General features: G+C 42.2%; 1 protein-coding gene across 1 annotated transcript in view; it reads right to left on the bottom strand.

The window, feature by feature from the left end:
• GPAT2 (glycerol-3-phosphate acyltransferase 2, mitochondrial) overlaps positions 1–20,912 on the bottom strand; it is a 2,680,481-nt gene that overhangs the window by 2,149,780 nt on the left and 509,789 nt on the right. The window contains exon 5 of the mRNA XM_069619102.1: positions 16,855–16,965. Within this exon, the coding sequence (XP_069475203.1) occupies positions 16,855–16,965 (111 nt within the window). The remainder of the gene's footprint in view (positions 1–16,854; positions 16,966–20,912) is intronic.

Genomic DNA, 20,912 nt, shown 5'->3' with positions numbered 1-20,912 from the left:
ATAAGGCAGTCTTAGTGGCATCTTGTCGATTAAAAAGGGCCTATACTAAAAAACCTAATTGCCAGTCCTTACCACTAAATTACAAAAAGAGTGTGGGATAATGTTCACCAGAAAAGAAAGAAGTTTTCACAAAATGATAAGTCAGAATGGTTTGGCTGGGTCTCCCTTCCCCACGTTTGAAGCACGGGACAAGGCAGGACTCTCGAGCACAGCACACTCCTGGGCCTGCACAGCACACTCCTGGGCCTCGACAGCACCAGGTTCACAGTTCAGTTCACGATATCAAAAACCTTCAGAGGCTAAGTCTCCTTTTTGCAAAAGTCTCTTGCCCTAGAAGACCTGTGGTGTTTCACAAAAGACAAACCAACAAACATTCTCTGTGATCTTGCACCTCGGACGATTGTTCTTTGGCCCTATGATCTCCCTCTGCCAGGCACGGATCCTCCTCACAATTTGGTCCTCCCTCTGTCGGGTTCACTACAGCCTCTCTTTAACACAGTTCATGTATTTCTAATACAATTCATGTATTCCTCATTCTCATCAGAAAGCAGTTTTTTTTCTCCTACCTTTCTTTTGGCATCCCTCTGTCGGGTTCACACTTGCCTGTATTCAAAAAGATCCCTCTGTTGCATTCGCATGTCGGTGGGGTGATGGTTTTCACACTTGGATCCCCCTCTTCCGGGCTCAGACCCTTCTAAATGTTTGCCTCCTTCCGTCAGGTTCATTACAGCTTTTGTCAACTCAATTTCACTTCTGGCATTCACAAATCTTAATGTCTTTTTAAACAGTTCAGTGTGGACATCCCTCTGTCGGGTTCACCTTTGTCAACACACTATTCATTGGGACTTTTAGGCTTCGCCCCTTTCCATCGGCATCCCTCCGTCGGGTTCACTCTTGCCAACTTTACATTTCCTTTCATTTTCTTATGATGCAGGATTCACTTCCCTTGGGTTTTCGCTGGTCTGTCGGTCAAAGACTTTTGAAGGTATAGGGGATTTTGCTATACCCCTGTACGACTACTTCATCCTTTTTCTTGCAGCTCTCATAGGGACCTCTGGTTCTTGTAGTTTACGGCAAGATACACTTGATTATTCACGAGGTATAGTGTATACTTGGCAAGAATACTACAAACAGAATACACAAATAATCCATGGAATAAACCACCAAGAAGAAATAGCAAAAGCAGTGATCCAACAAGTGACACCTCAAGCAGTGGGAAAGAATCTGCCCCAATAATAGCAGACACTTCAACAGCACCCACATTAAATATTCCGACCGTAGAATCAGTTATTCAACCAAACATTGAAACTCGCCCTTTTTCAGACGGAGGAAGGTCAGGCGAGGAAATAAGAAAACTCAGAGGGAAAAAGAAACCAGCAACTTGGTGATTAATATCTCCTTTCCAAAGAACAAACTGACCTAATCAGTCTTGGATTGTCTTTTGTAACCACCAACAATTCAAACCTCTTTGACGAAGAAATTAACATAGCAAAACAGACAGGAAAGACTTTTTCGTCTCCATTCCACCAATGGAAGAAAGATCGTCAACATTTGACTCACTAGAAATGAGAGCTAAGAGCATGTTCAATCCAACTAGTCGGAATTCAGCTTTAGAACTTTTTGAGACTAAAATGCTAAAGGATCTTAAATCTATTAAATTATTTGATATGCAGGGCCAGAATATACGAAAACACCAACATAAACTACTAAAACAATAATCCGAAGATAGAACCATCAAAATAATCAGCTGGCAAAGGGGGAGCAAGAGTCATCATGGACTAAGTTTTACAGAAGAGGCTGCCTACAATTACTAAATGACCAGGACACCGATATCATTTTGGAAAATGATCCAACTACTAACACCCAATTGATGATAGATCAAGTCCTCAATAAAACATTTCTAGAAGATTGGATCACGGAAAAAAAAACAAAGATTTCTTGACAAGCACATATCCAATTACACCTGAATTTTATGGCCTCCCAAAAATACATAAAACAACTGCTTTAGATACAACTACCGGTTATATCTTTAGATTTCAGGAACCTTAATGGGCTCGGCTATAGCGTCAGCCTATGCTAACATCTTTATGTTCGCCTTTGAATCAGAACACATACTTAAACATCCCATATGGTCCAGGAAGCTGGCAACATGGAAAATATGACATCTTTGGCACATGACATATGGAAAGACCCCCAAAGAAGAACTACCCGTGCTCCTCAATTACCTAAATGGATGTAACCCCACGATCCAATTAAGACTAGAAATTGGAACTCCAAACGTAAATTCTCTAGATGTCAACATTGTACCAACGTACAACGTTCTGAACACAATATATTGAAAACCAGACGTCAACAACAATCTTCTGAGATTGAGAAGAATCATCTCAGATGATGCAACTGTGAAGTGAAGCTTCAACTGACCAAACCCAGAGATTTAAAAAAAGGGGCTTTCCTCACAATGTTTAAACAACGCAATTTCAAAGAGTAACACCCAAGACAGAGCCAGCTTACTGATGAAGAAAAAAGAAAATAATGAAGAACCCCCCCCCCCCTTGATATACCTCACTAAATTATCAAAACAGAGCATGCAGATTAAATGCATGCTCAAAAAGAACTGGAAGATCACGAGACTTGACCCAAAATTCTTTAAATTATTCCCAAAGCCACCTCTCACAGCATACATGTGAGGACATAACACCAAAGACTGCCTAGTCAATGATCAAAAGAAGGAAAACCACAAACTGTTTTTGAACAAACCTAAATATGGCACTTTTCCTTGCCTTCACTGCTGTCATTGTAACAATGTACACAAGGGTGAACACATCAGACACCCACGCACAGTCCAAAAGATTAAACTCAGACAATACGCCACTTGCGATACCAAGTTTGTCATATATGGTCTGATCTGCCCTTGTGGCAAATTCTATGTGGGCCAGATGTTAGGGAGAATTCTCTCTTTAGGCTGAATTTCCTAACCTAGTGAGTCCCCCAGCAGCTTTGCTGGATTTCTGGAGTTTGTTTTTTTTTCTCCTGCCAAGAGTGAGACTCTTTTTTTCTCCCACTCTTGGACATGATTTATGGTGTTCCTTTGACTGTTTATGTGTTTTATGGGCTATGGGGTCCTTTACTCCATAGGGCCTCATGTGTTTTTACTATGTGTGTTACACAGCACCCTCCGTGCAGTGACACGGGGTGTCATAGTGACACCCCACCATAGACTCCATACCCTGGGACTGACTACTGTCTTCCAGGGCATGTAAAGTCACCATTGGCTTTACTAGTCCCAAATTATTAACACAAACCGGTATAAACCATCATATTGTGGACGTACTGGTCGGGGCAATTTGATTGCCTCGGGGTCTGTTAGTCGAGGGGGCACGTCTCCGTCCCCCCTGATCGAGTTTTGGCTGGTGGCAGTGGATACTACTTTCTATATTCGACCGCGAATATATCCCTATTCTCATAGCCTCGAACATACCGCCGGTTTATTTATTTAATATTAATTCACCGGTTGGTATTTTTTGCCAGGACTCGATTCTAAAATGGCGTTTGTGTTCTCTTCTGTGACTCCAACCCAAGTCGAGCCCTTTGTTCCACTTTTTGGCGGGCTTCTCCACAGAAGCCTCCAAAAGTGGTGCCACTCTGTCTGGGTACCACAGGGGGCGTGGGAGGGGGTTTAGGCAACCTGGACTGATTTACCTTGGTAACTCAAGTCGCACTCTTGTGTGATTGGCCCAAGTGGTGAGCCGGCCGGCTCACCACTTAGCATGTTTGATTGACAGCTAGGCTGAGTGAATGGGGGTTTGCGAATGGGGGTGTGCTGCATAAAAGCAGGGCTCTGGGGATTGGAACTTCAGAAGTCGCCACAGGACCTGAGAATCCGACGAGGGAGAAGCTGAGCCGACCTACCACGACGACACCACCGGTGGAGCCCTACGGAACCGACTCACCACCTCCCGATGACAGAGACGATCTCCCGCCTGGAGAGGCTTCTTCCCCTGACTGGTGGGCACAACCAGTTTACCTTCTTTTCCTCGCATCCCAGGTCGTCTTGTGGTTGCCCATGCCAAGCACCCCGGCAACCGGATAGCCACTTACCACTGGACCGCGAATAAAAGGACTGCTCCTTTTACCCGAGAACTCTGCGGCTGGTTTCTTCCCTGGCAGTGCAACGGACTCCTGTCTTCCTCCCCAACGAGATCCTCTCTTCCCCCGGACAAAGCACCGACTTGCATCCGCTGCCAGGAACAACTGCCCCGCTGGAGTATTCTCACCACTTTGAGGTACCGTGTCCGCCAGGCCTCCCTTTCTAAAGATTGCTACAAGGTAATAATAATCCCTTAACCTTCTGAACTGGGCTGGCCGCCTTGACCATCTAACTGGTCCCTTTCTTTGGTCCAACTCTTTCTGAACCTTTTCAAGACTTTTGTGCACTTCAACCGTGTGACCTTGGACACATTTCATTCTGATCCTCTTAAAGTGGATCGGGCCTTCTGAACTCTAACTTCACGGTTTTACTTTGCCTTCCTCTCTTGTTGTGTTCTTGTGAAAGTGTTGGGATCTGTTTCAAATTATACTCTGCTTTTCTCTCCCTTTTAAAACGAATTATTAAAGTGCCATCTGCGTTAAGCGCTCACCGCTGTCTGAAAATAAGTGGGGCTTTTTCTTTATACTTGTCTAATATTCTTTTAAGGGAGTGTATATCTTTTAGTGACCGTGTTTTTGAACTGCTTAATATTAGTGCCTGTGTGTTTTAATATATGTGGTTTTAAATAAATAATTATATTCCTTTTACACCAAGCTCTGGTCAGTGTTTACTTGTTCTACTGTGTTCTTTTGGCCTATTGTGAATACTCTGTATACTGCCTTACTCTTCTTGAGGGAAGTCTGACTGCTCAGCCACAGCTACCAAGTGAATCTGTGTGGTACAGACTGCTACCAAGTGGGTTTACTGCCAAACGCCTGTAGTCTTAAATCATTTGCAGTGGTCCCAGAGGGAACTGCACAGGTTTCTGCCTAACACCAGACCACCAGGAAAATGAAAGAAAGAATGTCGGAACACAAATCCAATATCAGGACCAAGAACCCAAAGTCACCAGTGTCGAGCGATTTGAACTTCGCAAACACACCATAGCCCAACTTAAATTTGTAATCCTGGAAATCATCACCAAACCCTCACGAGGAGGTAATATAGATGAGCTAATCACACAGAGAAATGTTCAGGATCCATAAACGGGATGCACTAGAATCAGTGGGGATGAATGAAGAAATTCGCCCTGATGTCCTTTTTATGATCTCATCTATCAGACAGTGAGACAGTCCTCCTGTCAAGAGATTAATACTAGTGGAGTTATGTACTACCATCATTACATACTGATTACTCTGTCAACAAAATGGTCTATTGAGATAGAAAGCCTGAATTGTTCATGATATATCTCTGAAGTATAAAGAGCCTACCATTAGTCAATCAAGAATAAAAGCCTGAATTAGTGATGATGAATCTGGAATGCACATTCTTTGAGCATAAGTAGAGAGTCAACATCACTTTCATCTGTGTGACCAAATTGATCAAATAGGAATTGTTTATGTTTTAATGTGACCTATATTTTTATGTAAAAAATATACTGTTGAAAAATGATCAACTTGTGAAAAATGATCAACTTATGTTATATTCTTGTTAAGCCTAAATACAGAAAGAATGTGAACATCTCATGTCATGTCATTAAATTGCTATTAATTGCTAATTAACAGCTTGTTGAATCTACACCATACTGTGCCAGATTTGACATACCTGTCTAATTCGCTTTAATGACACTCAGCTATACAGTTAGAGTCACTAGCCAGCAATTGTAACTAGTTAAATTCCTACCTCATAAAATTAATCTCAAAATAAGGCGTCTATTTCTAGAACTAATGTGATTGGACACAAACAAAACATCAATACTTTTCGCTCCTCTATACCAAAAACGAATATCAATGAAGAACTACAAGTTTCAACGTTCTGGGACGGCAAGACTGGGAAGACATTACGACCACTTGTTTTTTTATATATTTAGTTTAGTACATCTAAATATAAGCAGCGTACCCGTACAATGTTGAATTGGTTTCACGTTACCATTTGAATCTCGATATATAAACCCCTTGAGTTATAACTGATTTACAACTAGTCACTATCGTAATACAGAACTACAAGTTCCACTGTTTGCAACGTCATTATGCTGACTACAACACGCATTGTTACTAACCAACCACAGAATGCATTTTCCGAATTACGATCCAACGCTGATGAGGGAATCGCTAAACTTCAGCTTTATACCTCTATCTCTCGTTAATACCAATACGATTGATACGCAAGTTGAATTCTAATCCCTTTTGATCGGATTCCATTTTTGCAATTAATACAAACGTTTTAGGTAACCCGCTCACACTTCCCGCGGTTATACTTTCCAATAGGACCAACTCCTTTAACAGAACGTTGACACAGCAGTCATTAACAGAACAGCACTCGGATCGAAAAGTACACGTACTTGCGCATGACAAGCCCCACGTAAGTAGGAAAATAATTATGACTAGTATGAAGGCAAAATACATGTATAGTTAGACGTGAATATCTATGAACCAGTTCACAGATACAGTCTAACGGCTTACCATATAAAACAGAAGAGGCCCCCACACTAAAGACCAGCATATTATTACTCAGATTTGATACTGGAAGTCGCAGCCAGCGCTCTAGGTTTACCAACAAGGTGTGACTTTCTAATCCAACTTAAGATATAAGTAATACTTCTATCATGATATTATACCATCCTTACTAGAATGTGGTCTACAGGTCGTCCTTTCAAATACTGGACAGCCTCCGCATTGATTGACTGCCCATAAAGGACAATATCCACGTTATGAGATACAACTCGGTGAAATATTATAGTGCTATCAAACTGATATCCGATATACCTTCTAGTAGTCGAAATTCTGCAGAATTTTGTGAGGCTTTGGTTTCAGATTGTATTTCATAGATTTGTTTATAGAACTTAAATGTATAGAATCAAGAAAAACACTTAACTCCTGATGAATTGATAGATATCTCAAAACGCATAGAGCTCACTTTATTAATTGTCTTTTCATTTGTGTTACAAACTTGCACTATTAATTGTTTATGCACATGATATTAATTTATTCATATATTGTCAAATAATAAAATACGGACTTAGCTCAGTATAACCAAGAAATGGCCACTGGTTATCATACAGGTTATCATTGAAATAATAACCTGTAACTATAACCGATGTACCTAAAAAAATCTTGACTGAAGTTATTCTCAGTTTAATAGGTGTGCATGGGACGGGAGTGTCCTTGAGTTTTGGACACTTATTATTGCCATTTTCGAGTGCGACTTCCTATGCCAGAGTCACGCTCTTCTCCGATGCACCCATAATAGGTTGTACTTACTCTCGACTAGCATCTAAAATTCTGTGATAGAACCATTATTTTGAATTAAAATGTGCTTGCCATACCCCAATCTAGTCTTGTAGTTTCGAAACAGGTCCCGGACAAAGATTTTTGAATGAGCGCCCACATGGCGCTGGACCCCTCTGCACCTGGACCTCAACTGCACTGTCCTTAAAGTTCAAACACACAAGTTCCTTCTTCCTGAATTCAAAATGTTGCCACTCGCAACCTTGGGCTTAGCACAGTTCGGTTTGATATCAGCTTCCTCCGACTCACCGGCTGTGCTGAACCGGTTGGCTTCTTTGTTCTCTGGAGTAAAGAATAGTACCACGGTAGCCAGCTTGCCTGCCCGGGTGCGTTATCAATGCAAGAGGCCCCCGTGTACTACTGACATCTGCTGCTCCGCGCACCAGCTCTAACTCCCGGTCTTACGATTTCCCTTCTGGAGACTTTGAGGGTCCGAGTTGAAAAGGGCAATTCCCCCTTCATCGTCCTTGAGGTCTCACCACTTTTCTTCTCCCTTTGTACTGCCGGTTTGGTGTAGCTGTCTCCTCAAGCGTTTGGCCTTGCTTCACGTGTACTTTCGTGCTTCGCCTTTTATACCAGTGGGGAATGTAAAGGGCCGTAAGGTATGCGTGATTATTGTCAATTGCCGGACTCTTCCCGACCCGTGGTTTGGGACATGTCAGGTAAACAGCTTTAGTCTTGGTCTGTTTGTCACAGTGTAAGAAATTGATCCTGTTGGAAAAAGAGGGGTTAGGGTTTCTAGATATCCTACGGGGAAGGATGGGGAAAAGGTGTCATAAGGAAAGGGGTCATAAGTTTACTGAGAAAGGTGAAGTTTGTAGGGTTGGTTAGATGAATAAAGGGGATTGTGGGAACGGTAGAGGTTTATAGAAACAGATTGGGAATTCAGGAAATAGTAACCAGAGGGAGGAGAACAAGAATGATTGGGAGTATTTGGGTAGAAAACAGGAATTCTGAGAGATGTGGTTTCCGAATGCAACAGGGTTTGGGCTCCTAGGGGATTTACCAGATGTGGAGGGATTGGTAGATTGCGGTACAGGAGACATTTTGGGTGGAAGGGAGTTTGGTTTGGAATAGCCTATAACAGCCTCAGATATTTCGTCTTCCTCCCCAGTGTAATACTGCATCTCCCTTGGGGCATTCCCCCAAACATAACCCTGGACTCCTCTACCCAGATGATCCTCCCTCGCTCGTCCACCCCCAGGGCAGCGATCTGAGAGCGCCAGCCCTTCTCTGGCCACCTGAATAAGTGATTATTGAGGTCTGCTTGGGAGAATATCATCAGGTTTCTTACAGGGCTAAGGTAAAGCCTGACTGGGGCTTAAGAGAAAGCCCGAGTGTAGGCTGGAAAAAGCTAAGGGAAGTGAATCCTGCAAGGTGTTACAATTAAGTGAACTGTGTTAAACTGGCAAATGTGAACCCAGCTGAGGGATGCTTGCCAATGAGAGTGAAACGTAACAACACGTAAACATTGTGTCGACAAGTGTGAACCCGGTTTAGGGATGTTCACAACAAACGGTTGTTTAAAAAGACATTGAGAGTCTTGAATGTTACAAGCTGCTGACATCTTGAACGAAAGGCTGTAGTGAACCCGAGGGAGGACAAAGTTGCAAAAGGATTGGAGGCCAGTTGATGGGGAAACATGGGTGAAGGGAAATCATCACCCGACGGGAAGATTACTGAAAGGAACTTTTTTTTGTTTGTAGTACATCAGGCCCTCTGAGGCAAGAGACTTGGTGTAAAAAGAGACTTGGCCAAGGAAGGCCCTTATATTTTGGAAACAAACTGTAAGCACGTGCTGGAGAAACCCAGGAGTGTGCTGTGCTTGAGAGTCCCGCCTTGTCTCGTGCTAAAAACGTGGGGAAGGGAGACAGTGATACTGTAACGCTCACCTGATTTCCACGGGGGACGCCATTCAGCCTGCTCGGACCAACCACAATCTCAAACCCTTCCCTGGAATCCGTTGAACTGGGGACTGGGTCTGAAATACAGGATTTCTACATTTTAGCTTTATAGTCTCAAGTTGTTTGACCCCCCACTTCCCTTGAGGACCAAGCCTTCCCTTATGTCTTCTCCTCACCTTGTTTTCTTGTGTAGTGTGTTCTCCGTTCTGCTCTTCGGTGCAGGGGTGCGTTGGTTGATGTGGGTGCTGCGCGACCTAGTTGCTCCACTGGTGCGGCCCCAATGAGTCTGGGCTTGTTGTAACTCCAGCCTGATAAGGTAGGTTTGTTGGTTCTTGGAGAACTGTCCTTTTCTTGCCTCTTGCACCCTTAATGAGGTCTTCCCTTTCTCCCTTAGGTGTTGGAAGCGGGTCAGAATGGTGTCGTGCTGCTTAAGGAAGTCGAGCGCTGAACGGTGAGTGAAAGCGTGATATGGGGCTCTGTTCGCTTCTTCTTATGCTAACCTATGTCTCTCTTTGTCCCTTGCAGACCGCTGCAATGTCCCAGTACGCTTGCCGGTTGAGAGAATAAGATGTGGTGAGTAAAGCATGATGTGCGGCGCCTTATTGTCCTTTATGTGCTAACCTGTGTTGTCTTTTCCCTTTGTAGGTCGATGGCGTGCTCCGGAGCTGAAGTTACTAAGAGCGACTCGAGTTCAGGTAAGCGTTTGACTCTTCTTGTTGTTTTAGGGGATCGGGATACGAGAATGCTTACTAATGTCTTTTCTCTCGTTCCTTTTCTTCTCAGGATGCGGCGTTCCGGGATGAAGATGATGCTGCCGAAATGCTGTCCGCAGGACCGGAGGAACGTTGGATGGAAGCAGGACTCTCCTCGGTAAGTATGATATTAATGCTGTTCTTGCAGGTGCGCGGGATGCGGAATAAAGGCGAAGGCCTACAGGAGACCGATCCGAACATGGCGAGTGTCACGCTGCAGGCGCAGAGTAACGCAAAGCGTGTTTCTCTGTCCGGGCGTGGTTTATATAGCCTCCAGGTATCCCAGGCATCTCTAGGTCGGACCACACCCAAAAGGCTAGACTGCATGACTCAGTTCATGGAACTGAGTTATGTGGGGGCATCCATATTGCCCCAAGTGCAATGCCAAGTCCAGTTCCAAGTCGGTCTTCTGCATCATGTATGAGCCTGGCGCCACAGGCGCCAGGTCTGGCTCCAAGCGAGTCTCTGAGGAGATGGGGAGGCCCTCAAGGTCCATGTGAGGGGATCGTGGCCTGGCTCCAGTGTTTTGCCTAAGGGGGCTAGGGACAGGGATCATGACAGATACCTGAACACTTCTTTCTTTTGTGGTGAACATTATACCACACTATTATGTAACTTAGCAGTAAGGTTTGGCAATATGTTTTTTTAGTATAGGCCCTTTTTATTTGACAAGACGCCACTAGGACTGCATTATTATTTGATGGTCGTAGCTTACTCCCATCTTATATTTAGGTTTAGATTAGGATTTTTTCTCACCCATTTATAGAGTTTAATAAACACCCTAGAACTGTGATCACTTGTGTCTGTCTTTACTGTTGTCAACATGAGTTCCTTACAGTGGCTTTCCTACCCTTTGTTCTCTGCCATTTCAGACCCTCTTCGCTGAGGGACTGTCCTAACCATGTTTTGTGGAACTGCAGGGTTGGTGATGCAAACAAGATTCGGGATATAATGGATAACCTGAGGGACCCGCCACATACCAACCCTCCCGGTTCCTGCATCACAGGGCGGATGGTGGGGACAACCCCAAGAGCACCGGAGTCCCATCCTCTGGCTTGAATCATGGTGCTTTATTAAATCATTTTGGAATGCTCCCTTTACTTATTGGCCATTCCTCTGGTCCTTCTCCAAAAGCAATGGAAGCAATGTCTTCGATCACTTGTGTTCTTTCCATTACAGTCCTGCCCACATGTAATATATATAAACTCCTTTCTGCCCTTGTATGGGAACCCTGGAAAAAAGGCATGCAATTCAATTGGCTGGTTTACATGGAGCTTAAGATATGAATTTTGGTGACAATTGTTGATGTGTTCTAAAGATCACTTTATTTAGCCACAAAGGGTTCATCCAGCGAAAGCACTTGTTGCTTACTTACTCTTGTGATTCAGTTACAAAAATAGTAGGAGATACCAATATGAAATAAAACTTACACTGACAAACGTTCCCAAACAAATGTTCAAGCAAATCTTCCTATTGTCCAGTTAATCATGTCTACAAATGGTTGTGCAGCTCAATATGCAATGTGCACCAACAGTCGCTCAAATTGTCAACAATTTCAAAAATAATACTTTAAAGTAAAAGAAAAAAGTAGAATGAAAACTCTACAAAACTTGGGCTCCTGTCTAGTGTGCATCCACAGCGTACTCTAGGACATTCTTTAGGCGGTATTTCAGGAACATCCTGTACAAGTACCTTTAAACACATAAATGTGTTAGAAACACACCGTTCTAGAATGCACACTATTGTTCATAAATTATACAGTGCTGAAAGTCTAGATTTAGAATTTCAAAAACTCAATGACAGTTCACTAACTGGAACAGCACAAGAAGTCCTGCAAGAAAAAGGACATAAAAAGTTAATATTTTGGAACTGAAGCAACAGTACAAAATATAACTCAAAAGCATCAAACAAATATTGTTTCTTTCAAACACATACAAAAAGGAAATATTACATTTTAAAACTAAATGTAATGAAATTCCAGAAAGAGTATGTGTCTGTTGTCGTAGAACATTCTACAAGAAAAGTGCAAAAATAGTACATATGTCCCATAAAATTAAAGTCAATGAGGAATCACAATGGTTCCAATTGCCTTTGTATCTAACAGCAGAAAATAAATACAACGTGACTATTAGGCACACATTGCATTAATAAGCTTGACAACCAAACCCCATATTGAATTATTAATAACTTAAAACTACAACTGAGTCTATACAAGTATAATAATTCAAGCCATACACCCATTCTAGGCTATGATCCGATTACAGCCCAATACTGCCAAATTGCCACCAGAATACTTAAAAGGCATTTGTTGCAAGGTAGTATATTCACCAGTGGAATGCAAAGTAAATGTTGAAACGCTAGGAGTAGGACGAACGGTAAATCAATCTTTCATTGTACTGGTTAATGGTGTACCAACAAAAGAATTAAAATAATTGGCAATAACTTGTTGACTAAAATAAAGTTAAAGCAGACCTAGAATATTAGATACAACAATAAAGACTACAAAGATTTAATCATATAAAATAAAATAGTAAACATTACAGAAATATGCGATACATTACTCAACATAATTGCATTTCTGATGCTTGTATCTGCTTAGATTCACATGCTATGCATAGGCCGACATCTAGTGGTAACTGCAGAGTATTACAGTTTGTTTCCGAAACTCGAAAACCAATTTGTCTTTGTGTCTAACAAAGAAAGGGTTTTGCCAAACCTTTATACGCACGAAAATCATGTAAATACGACATCTTTAATATTTTACTGCATATCTTTAGACACAAGTTTAGAGCAGAGGGTAGTGCAAAGGTCAGGTTACTTGACAGAAACCAGAACGCTTCTTTTGATATTTATCTACACGGATGTAATTGCAAGCCATAGAGAAAAGCCTCTGAAACAGAATGTATTACTCTGAAGCCTTTCAAAAAATGAAACTGCACATTTGAAAAAAGGAATGGTTTCCTCTCCATTCAGCTTCTGCGGTGTTGTGTCTAGATGCTCATGGATTTTTACACTTATAATTTTATTTACACTCTAATTATAGAAACAGTCTGTAAAACTGAGTATGCACGGTTCAGTTTACATCCATTCAACCTTGCAGTCAATGGGATATTCAGTTTACGGACCTCTGAAGGATGTTAGCCAATAAGATAGCTCAGTCAGTTGAGCACTCATTGCTGCGATCAGTGCGTGATCTGTAGGTTGCATGTTAGAATCCAGGCAAGGCCAACTCAGTCTTTCATCCTTTTGAGGTCGATAAAGGAGTAACAACTTTGGTTTGGTTATCATTGTGATAAATATGTTCCATGTACAGTGTTTTGCCAAAATATATAAATAAGAATTTGACCATGAGATTAGCTATATAATTTATCATGGAGTCCTTGCCTTTCTGCACTGTTGTATCATAACATTGGCATACCATTAGGTAGTAATAGCTCCAGGAAATGAGGACTTCAGTTAAACATCAAAAGACAGTTCTGCTACCGAACCTCAAAAACACACAATACAATTCATGTATGCTTTACTATGTAATTGGCGATCAAATGGCCATACCATAATAAAAGGTGTATTCTATCACAATGCAGAAAGCTGTCGCATGGTAATGATTACCGTACAGTTTTTGCATACTTCGGCTTGATGTGACATACATTTTCTTCTTTTGCAAAGGAGAAGTCATTTTTACTCTCTTGAAATCACATTTACTCACAAAGTTTAAAAATAGGGAGTAAAATACTCCCACCTCAAATTATTATCTGGAGCACTGGGTTTTGCACTGACAAAGCTTGCAGTTCACAGACTATTCTTATGGGAGGTGACAGCCACCAGAAAAGCTGTTTTATATGGAAGGTATTTAAGGCTGAAAGGGTGGTCCTATGAGCTTTGCAAGTATGACATTTAGGTCTCACCCTGGAGGCGGGTTTGAAATGGGAGGGTGGAGTCTTTTTAATCCCTCCATGAATGCCTTAATGACAGGGATCTTCCACCGGAACACATTACTTTGAGAAATGGTGTATGCGGAAAAGGCCGCTAAGTTAATTTTGATCGCGTTAAAGGCTAGCCTTGAGTCTAGTAAGTGGAGCACATAATGGAGAATGTGGCATGGAGTACATTCTATTGGGTTCATTTCTTTGACTGGCACCATATTACAAATCTTTTCCACTTGTTAAAATACCAGTTTCTGGTGTTTGGTTTGCATGCCTCCTTGAGGATGTCCATACACCTTTGAGGTGGTTTTAAATGGGCAAATTCTATGACTTGAAGCGCCAAGCTGCCAAATTCACAGACTGAGAATGTGGGTGTAACGTTGTTTCCCCGTGCTGTGTAAGCATGTTGTAGGGGCACGGGAGTTTGAGTGGATCACACATCGCCAGTGGGCACCCAAGTGGATGCCAAGTGAAGCTGTTTGGTTGTCGGTCTTGCTTCACTCAGCTTCGCGTCCCTTTACAGGGCACTAGTCGGCAAGAGGAAGCGCACTACGTTTGCTGCGAAACCTGTGGCTGGACTCAGCAAGTAAAGGACTTTACATTGTTTTGGCAGTTATTTAATGTGGGACTCCGACAATCTCTGACGGGACTGAGTTGGGATTGTACCTTGGTGATTTCGCCTAATAAAGCTCGTTTTTTTTTCTTCTGCAGCGTCTCTACTTATCTTGAGATCCCTCCCACTCTCCAGCCGCCTCTTTCCTATAACTGGTGTGAGCTTGCACACCCGCATGCGCACCCAAATGGACGGCAAGTGAAGCGGTTTGGCTGTTCGTGTGTGCGGCAGGTGTGGGGGTCCCGCCCCAGCTTTTGGAGGACACGGCAAGTGCAATTGTTTACTGCATTCTGTATTGAGGCACCAGTATTAGTTTCACAAGGAATCCCAGGTTATATTCTATTGTTACACGTCTTCCTGGGTGGTTTTCCTTTTTCTCTTTGTTTTGTGATGCTGCCGTATGACTCACAACAAAATCTAGTGGGTATTATGATAGAGTAAGACCCGTATTTAGAGTACTCTGGTCCTACTCCTACTTTTTAGTAGCCTGTGATTTAATTGGTGTGTATGTGGTTTGAGGGGCTAGACTACAAAGCTGAACAAACTTATGCTTTAACTGGTTTAGTGCCTAATCGTGATATCCTGGTGCACTTGTGCTTCTAAGAATTGCCCCTCTGCAAATAACTAAGTGGTCTTCCTTTTTTGTATCTTAATTGGACGTAGGGGACAACACACCAAGATTGTATGTATTTTGTTAACCGGCAGCTATTAGACTAAATAGATTCCGTTTTTATATCGGACCTGAACTTTTTTGTACAGTACTGCTTTAGTAATTCATTCTCGTACACAGTACGTCTAATCAATATCTGGTCTCTATTTGGTATGGCAGGAACCCTGAGAAGTGGCAAAACACGAAAAGAACAAGTTACTTACCAACTGGTAACGTTCTTTTGATTGGATGCTTCTCCAAAGTATTCCACATCTTTGACATGTAATGTCCACAGCTGTGCTACTTTGGACATTTTTTAGGCAGAGGGCGTCCTGTGTCGATTGGCGTCAGGTCGATGTCCCTCGAAGGTCTCCATCGAGGGCAGTGTCACCGGATGTTATAAACAGGACACGGTGCCGTAGGCTCAGTTTATGTTTTTTTCCTCCATAACGTGTGACCTGCTCATACACAATGCCTGCTTGACTGCACGTAGCCTTGAGGGAGAGTGCAAGCTGAAATAGCATAGAAATTCTCCAGCGGGGCAGGCCGGGAGGGCGATGTGGAATACGTTGGAGGAACATCCAATCGAAAGAACGTTACCAGTTGGTAAGCAACTTGTTCTTCAAATGGATTGTGTCCTCCAACGTATTCCACATCTGACAGCCTCCCAAAGCAGTAACAAAATGGAGGAGGGAAAGGACCACAGCATGGATGGTTGTCCTTTAATCAGCTTCTGGCAGATTTTCCTTTCTTTTTCTCAACAGAGTAGATGCAGAGAGGTCTGAAATATTTTTTAACAGTGATTATCTCGACTGTGTAAAAAAGATATGTACTTGTGTGATCTGCTTCTCTTCCTCACTAATGTAGTTTAGTCATCTGTTTTCTTTCCTCCCTTTTTATTTCTGTGACAGAACCCTATGATGGGAAAATAAAATCTAAACATTTCCCTAATGGAAGGGTTTGTGTAGGATGCTGGTCAACATCATGTGTGTCTTTTACACAGATATCCATTGCCACCCCATTTTTGTCCCCAAAAAATATATATACAATACATTTCTGCCTTGAATCTACATTGATTGTGCCATATATGAGACATGTGAATCTAATGTTTTGACACTGTGGAAAAAAAATCAAAATCACATTTATCAGAGAAATGGGTCAATGCAATATAACAATCACAGCAAGAAGCTCACAGAAACTACAAAACCAAAGGTATTCATAGACAATGCCGGATAATCTTTAACAGCAGCTAAGTATTTAACCAGACATATCTGGATTATCACCCGCAAAGCCAAATATAGAAAAAGTAGAATAATAAAGCACCGAAAGCAAAAACACAGCTGATGATTGACAAAGGAAGGAGACCATCACCGAGGAGGAATAGGAATAGGAGAAATGTATCTGCATCAAGTAAGATAGACAACGATAATCATAAACAACTATATCTAATCCCAAAGAGAAAATGTTCAAATGCAGAATATGCAAAAAGAGACAGTGGTTAGCGGATAGGGGAGGACTCAGTGTGGCTGCTTGGACTTACCGCTTACTATTGTAGATCTTATTGTGGAGATTCTGGAGGGAATCTTGTTTAAAGTTTTCATCCAAGACAAAGATAACGTAACAAAGTTTTCTCACCAACCAACCTCTGAACCTGTGGGATTGAGAGATTTTAAGTATTAAAGAGGTATGAACTGTTTGAGATAAAAACCCACAAAGGAAACAGATACACTGATCACAAAGGAGAGAGCTTGAGGTCTTACGTCCATGCTGAACTCTACTGGTTGGCCTCCTGCCTGACTCTTCCCAGCCGATTTTACCTTTGAATCTCAGTTTAAGAAAAAAGGGAGGCCAATGCTCTTCATGGTGGCCTAGTGTCTGCACAGGTAGGGAAGCTGCAATCAGTAGTGGACAGAGCAGTAAAGACTCGACCCACAGACGGTGTCTGCACTTAACTGGCTGGCTGGAGTGAGCTGAACTTCCAGACCATGCTTACCTGGAAGCAGACATGCCAGGGTGGAGCCTCTGAAAGGATTTACTTCTGGAACCTCATCACAGCACACATTTACTAGCTGTTCTATCATCCGGTCAATAGCCCACCTTGCACTGGCCTTACTGCTAGATCAATGTCCCGATAGTGAGTTACTTAACTTTGGTAATGTTCTTTCTGATGGACAGGATACTCCTGCAACAGATTCCTCTGCTTTGACTCAATCAGTTACACTAGTACCTCTGGCACAAGACGTTATAACAAGAAGTTCTATGAGATTTTATAAAAATAACAGGAAGTGGGAAATAACAGATAGAATACAGACTATGATATACCATTATTTAACAAAGGTGGTCTAAATCTAGCTCTTCACTCGCCAATGAGTCTAGACAACAGCATTTTGTGAAATTAAGAAGCTCAGGTAGCCGCCTCACTAGTGTAGACACACACCACTGAAGCATCAACGATACACACTTGACCCTGGGTCAAACGGGCTGTTATATCCAATGGAAACCTCATTTTGTGCCATCTCATTGCATGCTGTGATACACAACAATCCACATGGAAATCATCTGCTTGGAGATCGGTTTCACTTTTCTGGTACATGTGAACACAAAGAAAAAAGCTTGTAAATCTGTTTCAGTTCTTTTCTCCTAGCCACATAGAAACTAGGCTCTATTATCAGATTCAATCTATAATCTATGAAACCTTTGGAAGGAAATGGAGGAGGAAAGAAGACTGGCAAATTGATTATGTAAATGAAATTCTGAGACCACTTTTATCGGGTAAAATGGGAATAACCTGAGGGACATCTTATTCTTTGAGAAAATAATAAAAAGTGGAATAATGCAGAGCCTTGCACTCCGAGCCTTGGCTGGAATGATTGTAACCAAAACAGCACCCTTACACATGAAGTGCGAGAGAGGATATAATTGCAGGGGCTCAAATGAAGCCACCATGAAGGACAACAAGGTGAAATCTCTCATAGGGATTACAAACAATTTGTATGTGTGGGGCAAAAACTAAATTTGAAGTATACCAATGTAATATATAAGGACTTGTAAAAGAACATGGTCCCAATACTTTGAAAAACCTTTTGGACTGATTTGTCTTTATTTGTATTCGGTTTTTTGGAAACATTTACAATATACACACAAGCGAAAAAAACATTTAAAATATAAGCAAATAAAGAGGTCTACCAATTTCACAGCTTGGAATGACATAAGACAAAATATGGACTGATGTACAAGAGAAAAAAGAAAAAAAAACCATATTTACTGCACATTTTCATATTTTGCCACATTAGCACAATTAGCAATGTAGACTGCTTCCACGCTTTGAAGCTTGAAGGAGGATATCTACTGGTCATTACTCAGGTCTGCCAGTTTGCAAGGACAAGCTTCAAGTTACACCCTTACCCAGCTGCAAGTTTTATTTACTCATAAACGACATACACAAAGTTAGATACATAGGTTAGGATAGAACCCAGCACATTAATAAAATTACGCTGTCACTTTGATGAGTTCATAGAAAATTCGATGTGCTTCATATTGGACACTATGCGATCACAAATGTATCAAAACAAACTGAACTATGGGTTGTGGGTATAGTTTTTCCTCACAAATCGCCTTAGAATAAGGATTCCCAGAACGTGATGCAACCAACAATCATCTCCATTTTCTCTTACAGAGGATCGTTCTGAGACTTTCCTTGGCACCATCTACACAAGAAGACAACCATTTTCTATTTAGGGAACATGCTCGAAATGCTGTTGGGCCGAGGGAAACCGTAGTCAACTGGCAACAAGCTATTATATCAAAGTTCTGTTTGGAAAATAAACAACCAGTTTATTTCTTTTGTCTGTTGCAACGTTTGTTAAATGTATTCTGATCAGTTTTGGTTGAACACTTTTAAAACCCCAAAGATTTAAATCGGATACTTTTTTTAGAAAGCTCTTTTTTGCAGGCACTTTACCATGTATTTTTTTGTAAAAGCAAATAACATTTCTATTACGGCTTGTCTGCTGCCCTGATTTTATGAGGTTATTTTATCATTCACATTTTTTTTTATTGTTTTAGAAAATTGTCAGGAAACCAGCCCATGTACTCCGCAAGCTTCAGAAGGCTCTATAACCGGGGATAGATTGTCGCAGAGGACTGAGAGCAGAGAATTCTGGGTGGGTGCTAGAAACCCAACCATATAAACGTATTATCAGTGTTAGTAAAGTCTTCTCTCAGCACCCTATATATATATATCTGTACATTCACAGCATTGAAGCTTCAAGGCAATGTCTCAGCTACAAAGCGGGTTGGTGCAGAGGCATATGTGCATGGTGAAGTCTGACTTTCTTCATTACGAATCCCCTTAGATCCTGTGTCCTCGGTAAGGAGACACTACAGAGTTCACATAAACCCATTTCTTCAACCTTTCTCTTTCTATAAAATATGTTCTCTTCTTCTTAGCCTTACTTTCCACCTTTTCCTCTGTCCTAGGAAAGGGATATGATTAGGCTTACCTGTCGTCCCCCCATGTGTCTGTGTAGCCCGATCTCCTTTCCTTATCCCCGTCTCAGAATGCTGGTGGGTATAAACCTTGTCTCATCGCAACAGTGTAGGTTATAGCCATGAAGGATGCTTGAATCATTCTTTCCTTGACTTACTGGAGAGAGAGAGAGAGAAAGAGAAAGAAAAAGAGAGAGAGAAAGAGCGAGTGAGACAGACAGAGAAAGAGAAAAGAGAGAAAGAGAAAGAGAAAGAGGCAGAGAGACAGAGAGACAGAATGGGAACTGGTCAGTCGAAGCAAGTGCCTCTCCTTCCTACGTGCCTGGATTAATGGCACTATTTTACAAGAGATAATATGATATGCCATTTATAACACGCCTTTAGATAAGTGTTTCAAGGCGCAATGAGGCAAGGGAGGGGGAACAGAGGGAGGATAGACAACGATCCTACTAGGCCAGATGTCATTCAGATCGCGCAAGTGCATGGCATGGGGAAAGAGGAAAGATCGGGGGAGAGGGGACAGTGCAGTACATGGGGTAATAAATAACAAAAGTGAAAGTACGGCCAGCAGGTGGCAAGTGCAAGGGTAAGTGCAGACATCAGGTGTCAAGTGCTGGTAGTGGGACTGTAGGGATACAGAAAAGTCCCCAAGTGCGGGGGTGTCCAGGAAGGCAGTGCAGAAGTGCGACTGGCGGAGGAGCGGACCTAGGCCCGAGATCAGAGGGTGGCCAGGTAACCAGTGCAGTTTCAGTATCAGCCAGGAAGTCAGCACAGGAGAGGAGGAGAAAAAGCAGAAGCAAAGAGAAAGGTTTTGAGGTGCTTTCGGAACCAGAGATGATTCTCATCAAGTTTCAGGGAGGCTGTTCCAGAGGGAGGCTCCAGCCGAAGAAAGATCTACCACCAACTTGTTGCTTGGAGAAGCGACTGACCCTGAGGGAGTTGGAGGCGGATGAGCGAAGAGCTCAAGAAGGAAGATATTTAGAGAGAGGGAGTTGAAGGTATTGAGGCCCCAGAAGGCCTTATGGACAATGCAGAGGGTTTTGAACTTAATCCTCGCAGCCACAGAGCCAGTGCAGAGATTTCAGTCCTGGAGAGATACGGTCCCTGGGC

This window comes from Ambystoma mexicanum, chromosome 10, assembly GCF_040938575.1.
Source record: "Ambystoma mexicanum isolate Mex_15411 chromosome 10, UKY_AmexF1_1, whole genome shotgun sequence".
Classification (NCBI taxonomy): domain Eukaryota; kingdom Metazoa; phylum Chordata; class Amphibia; order Caudata; family Ambystomatidae; genus Ambystoma; species Ambystoma mexicanum.
This window is presented reverse-complemented; position numbering and strand designations above follow the sequence as displayed.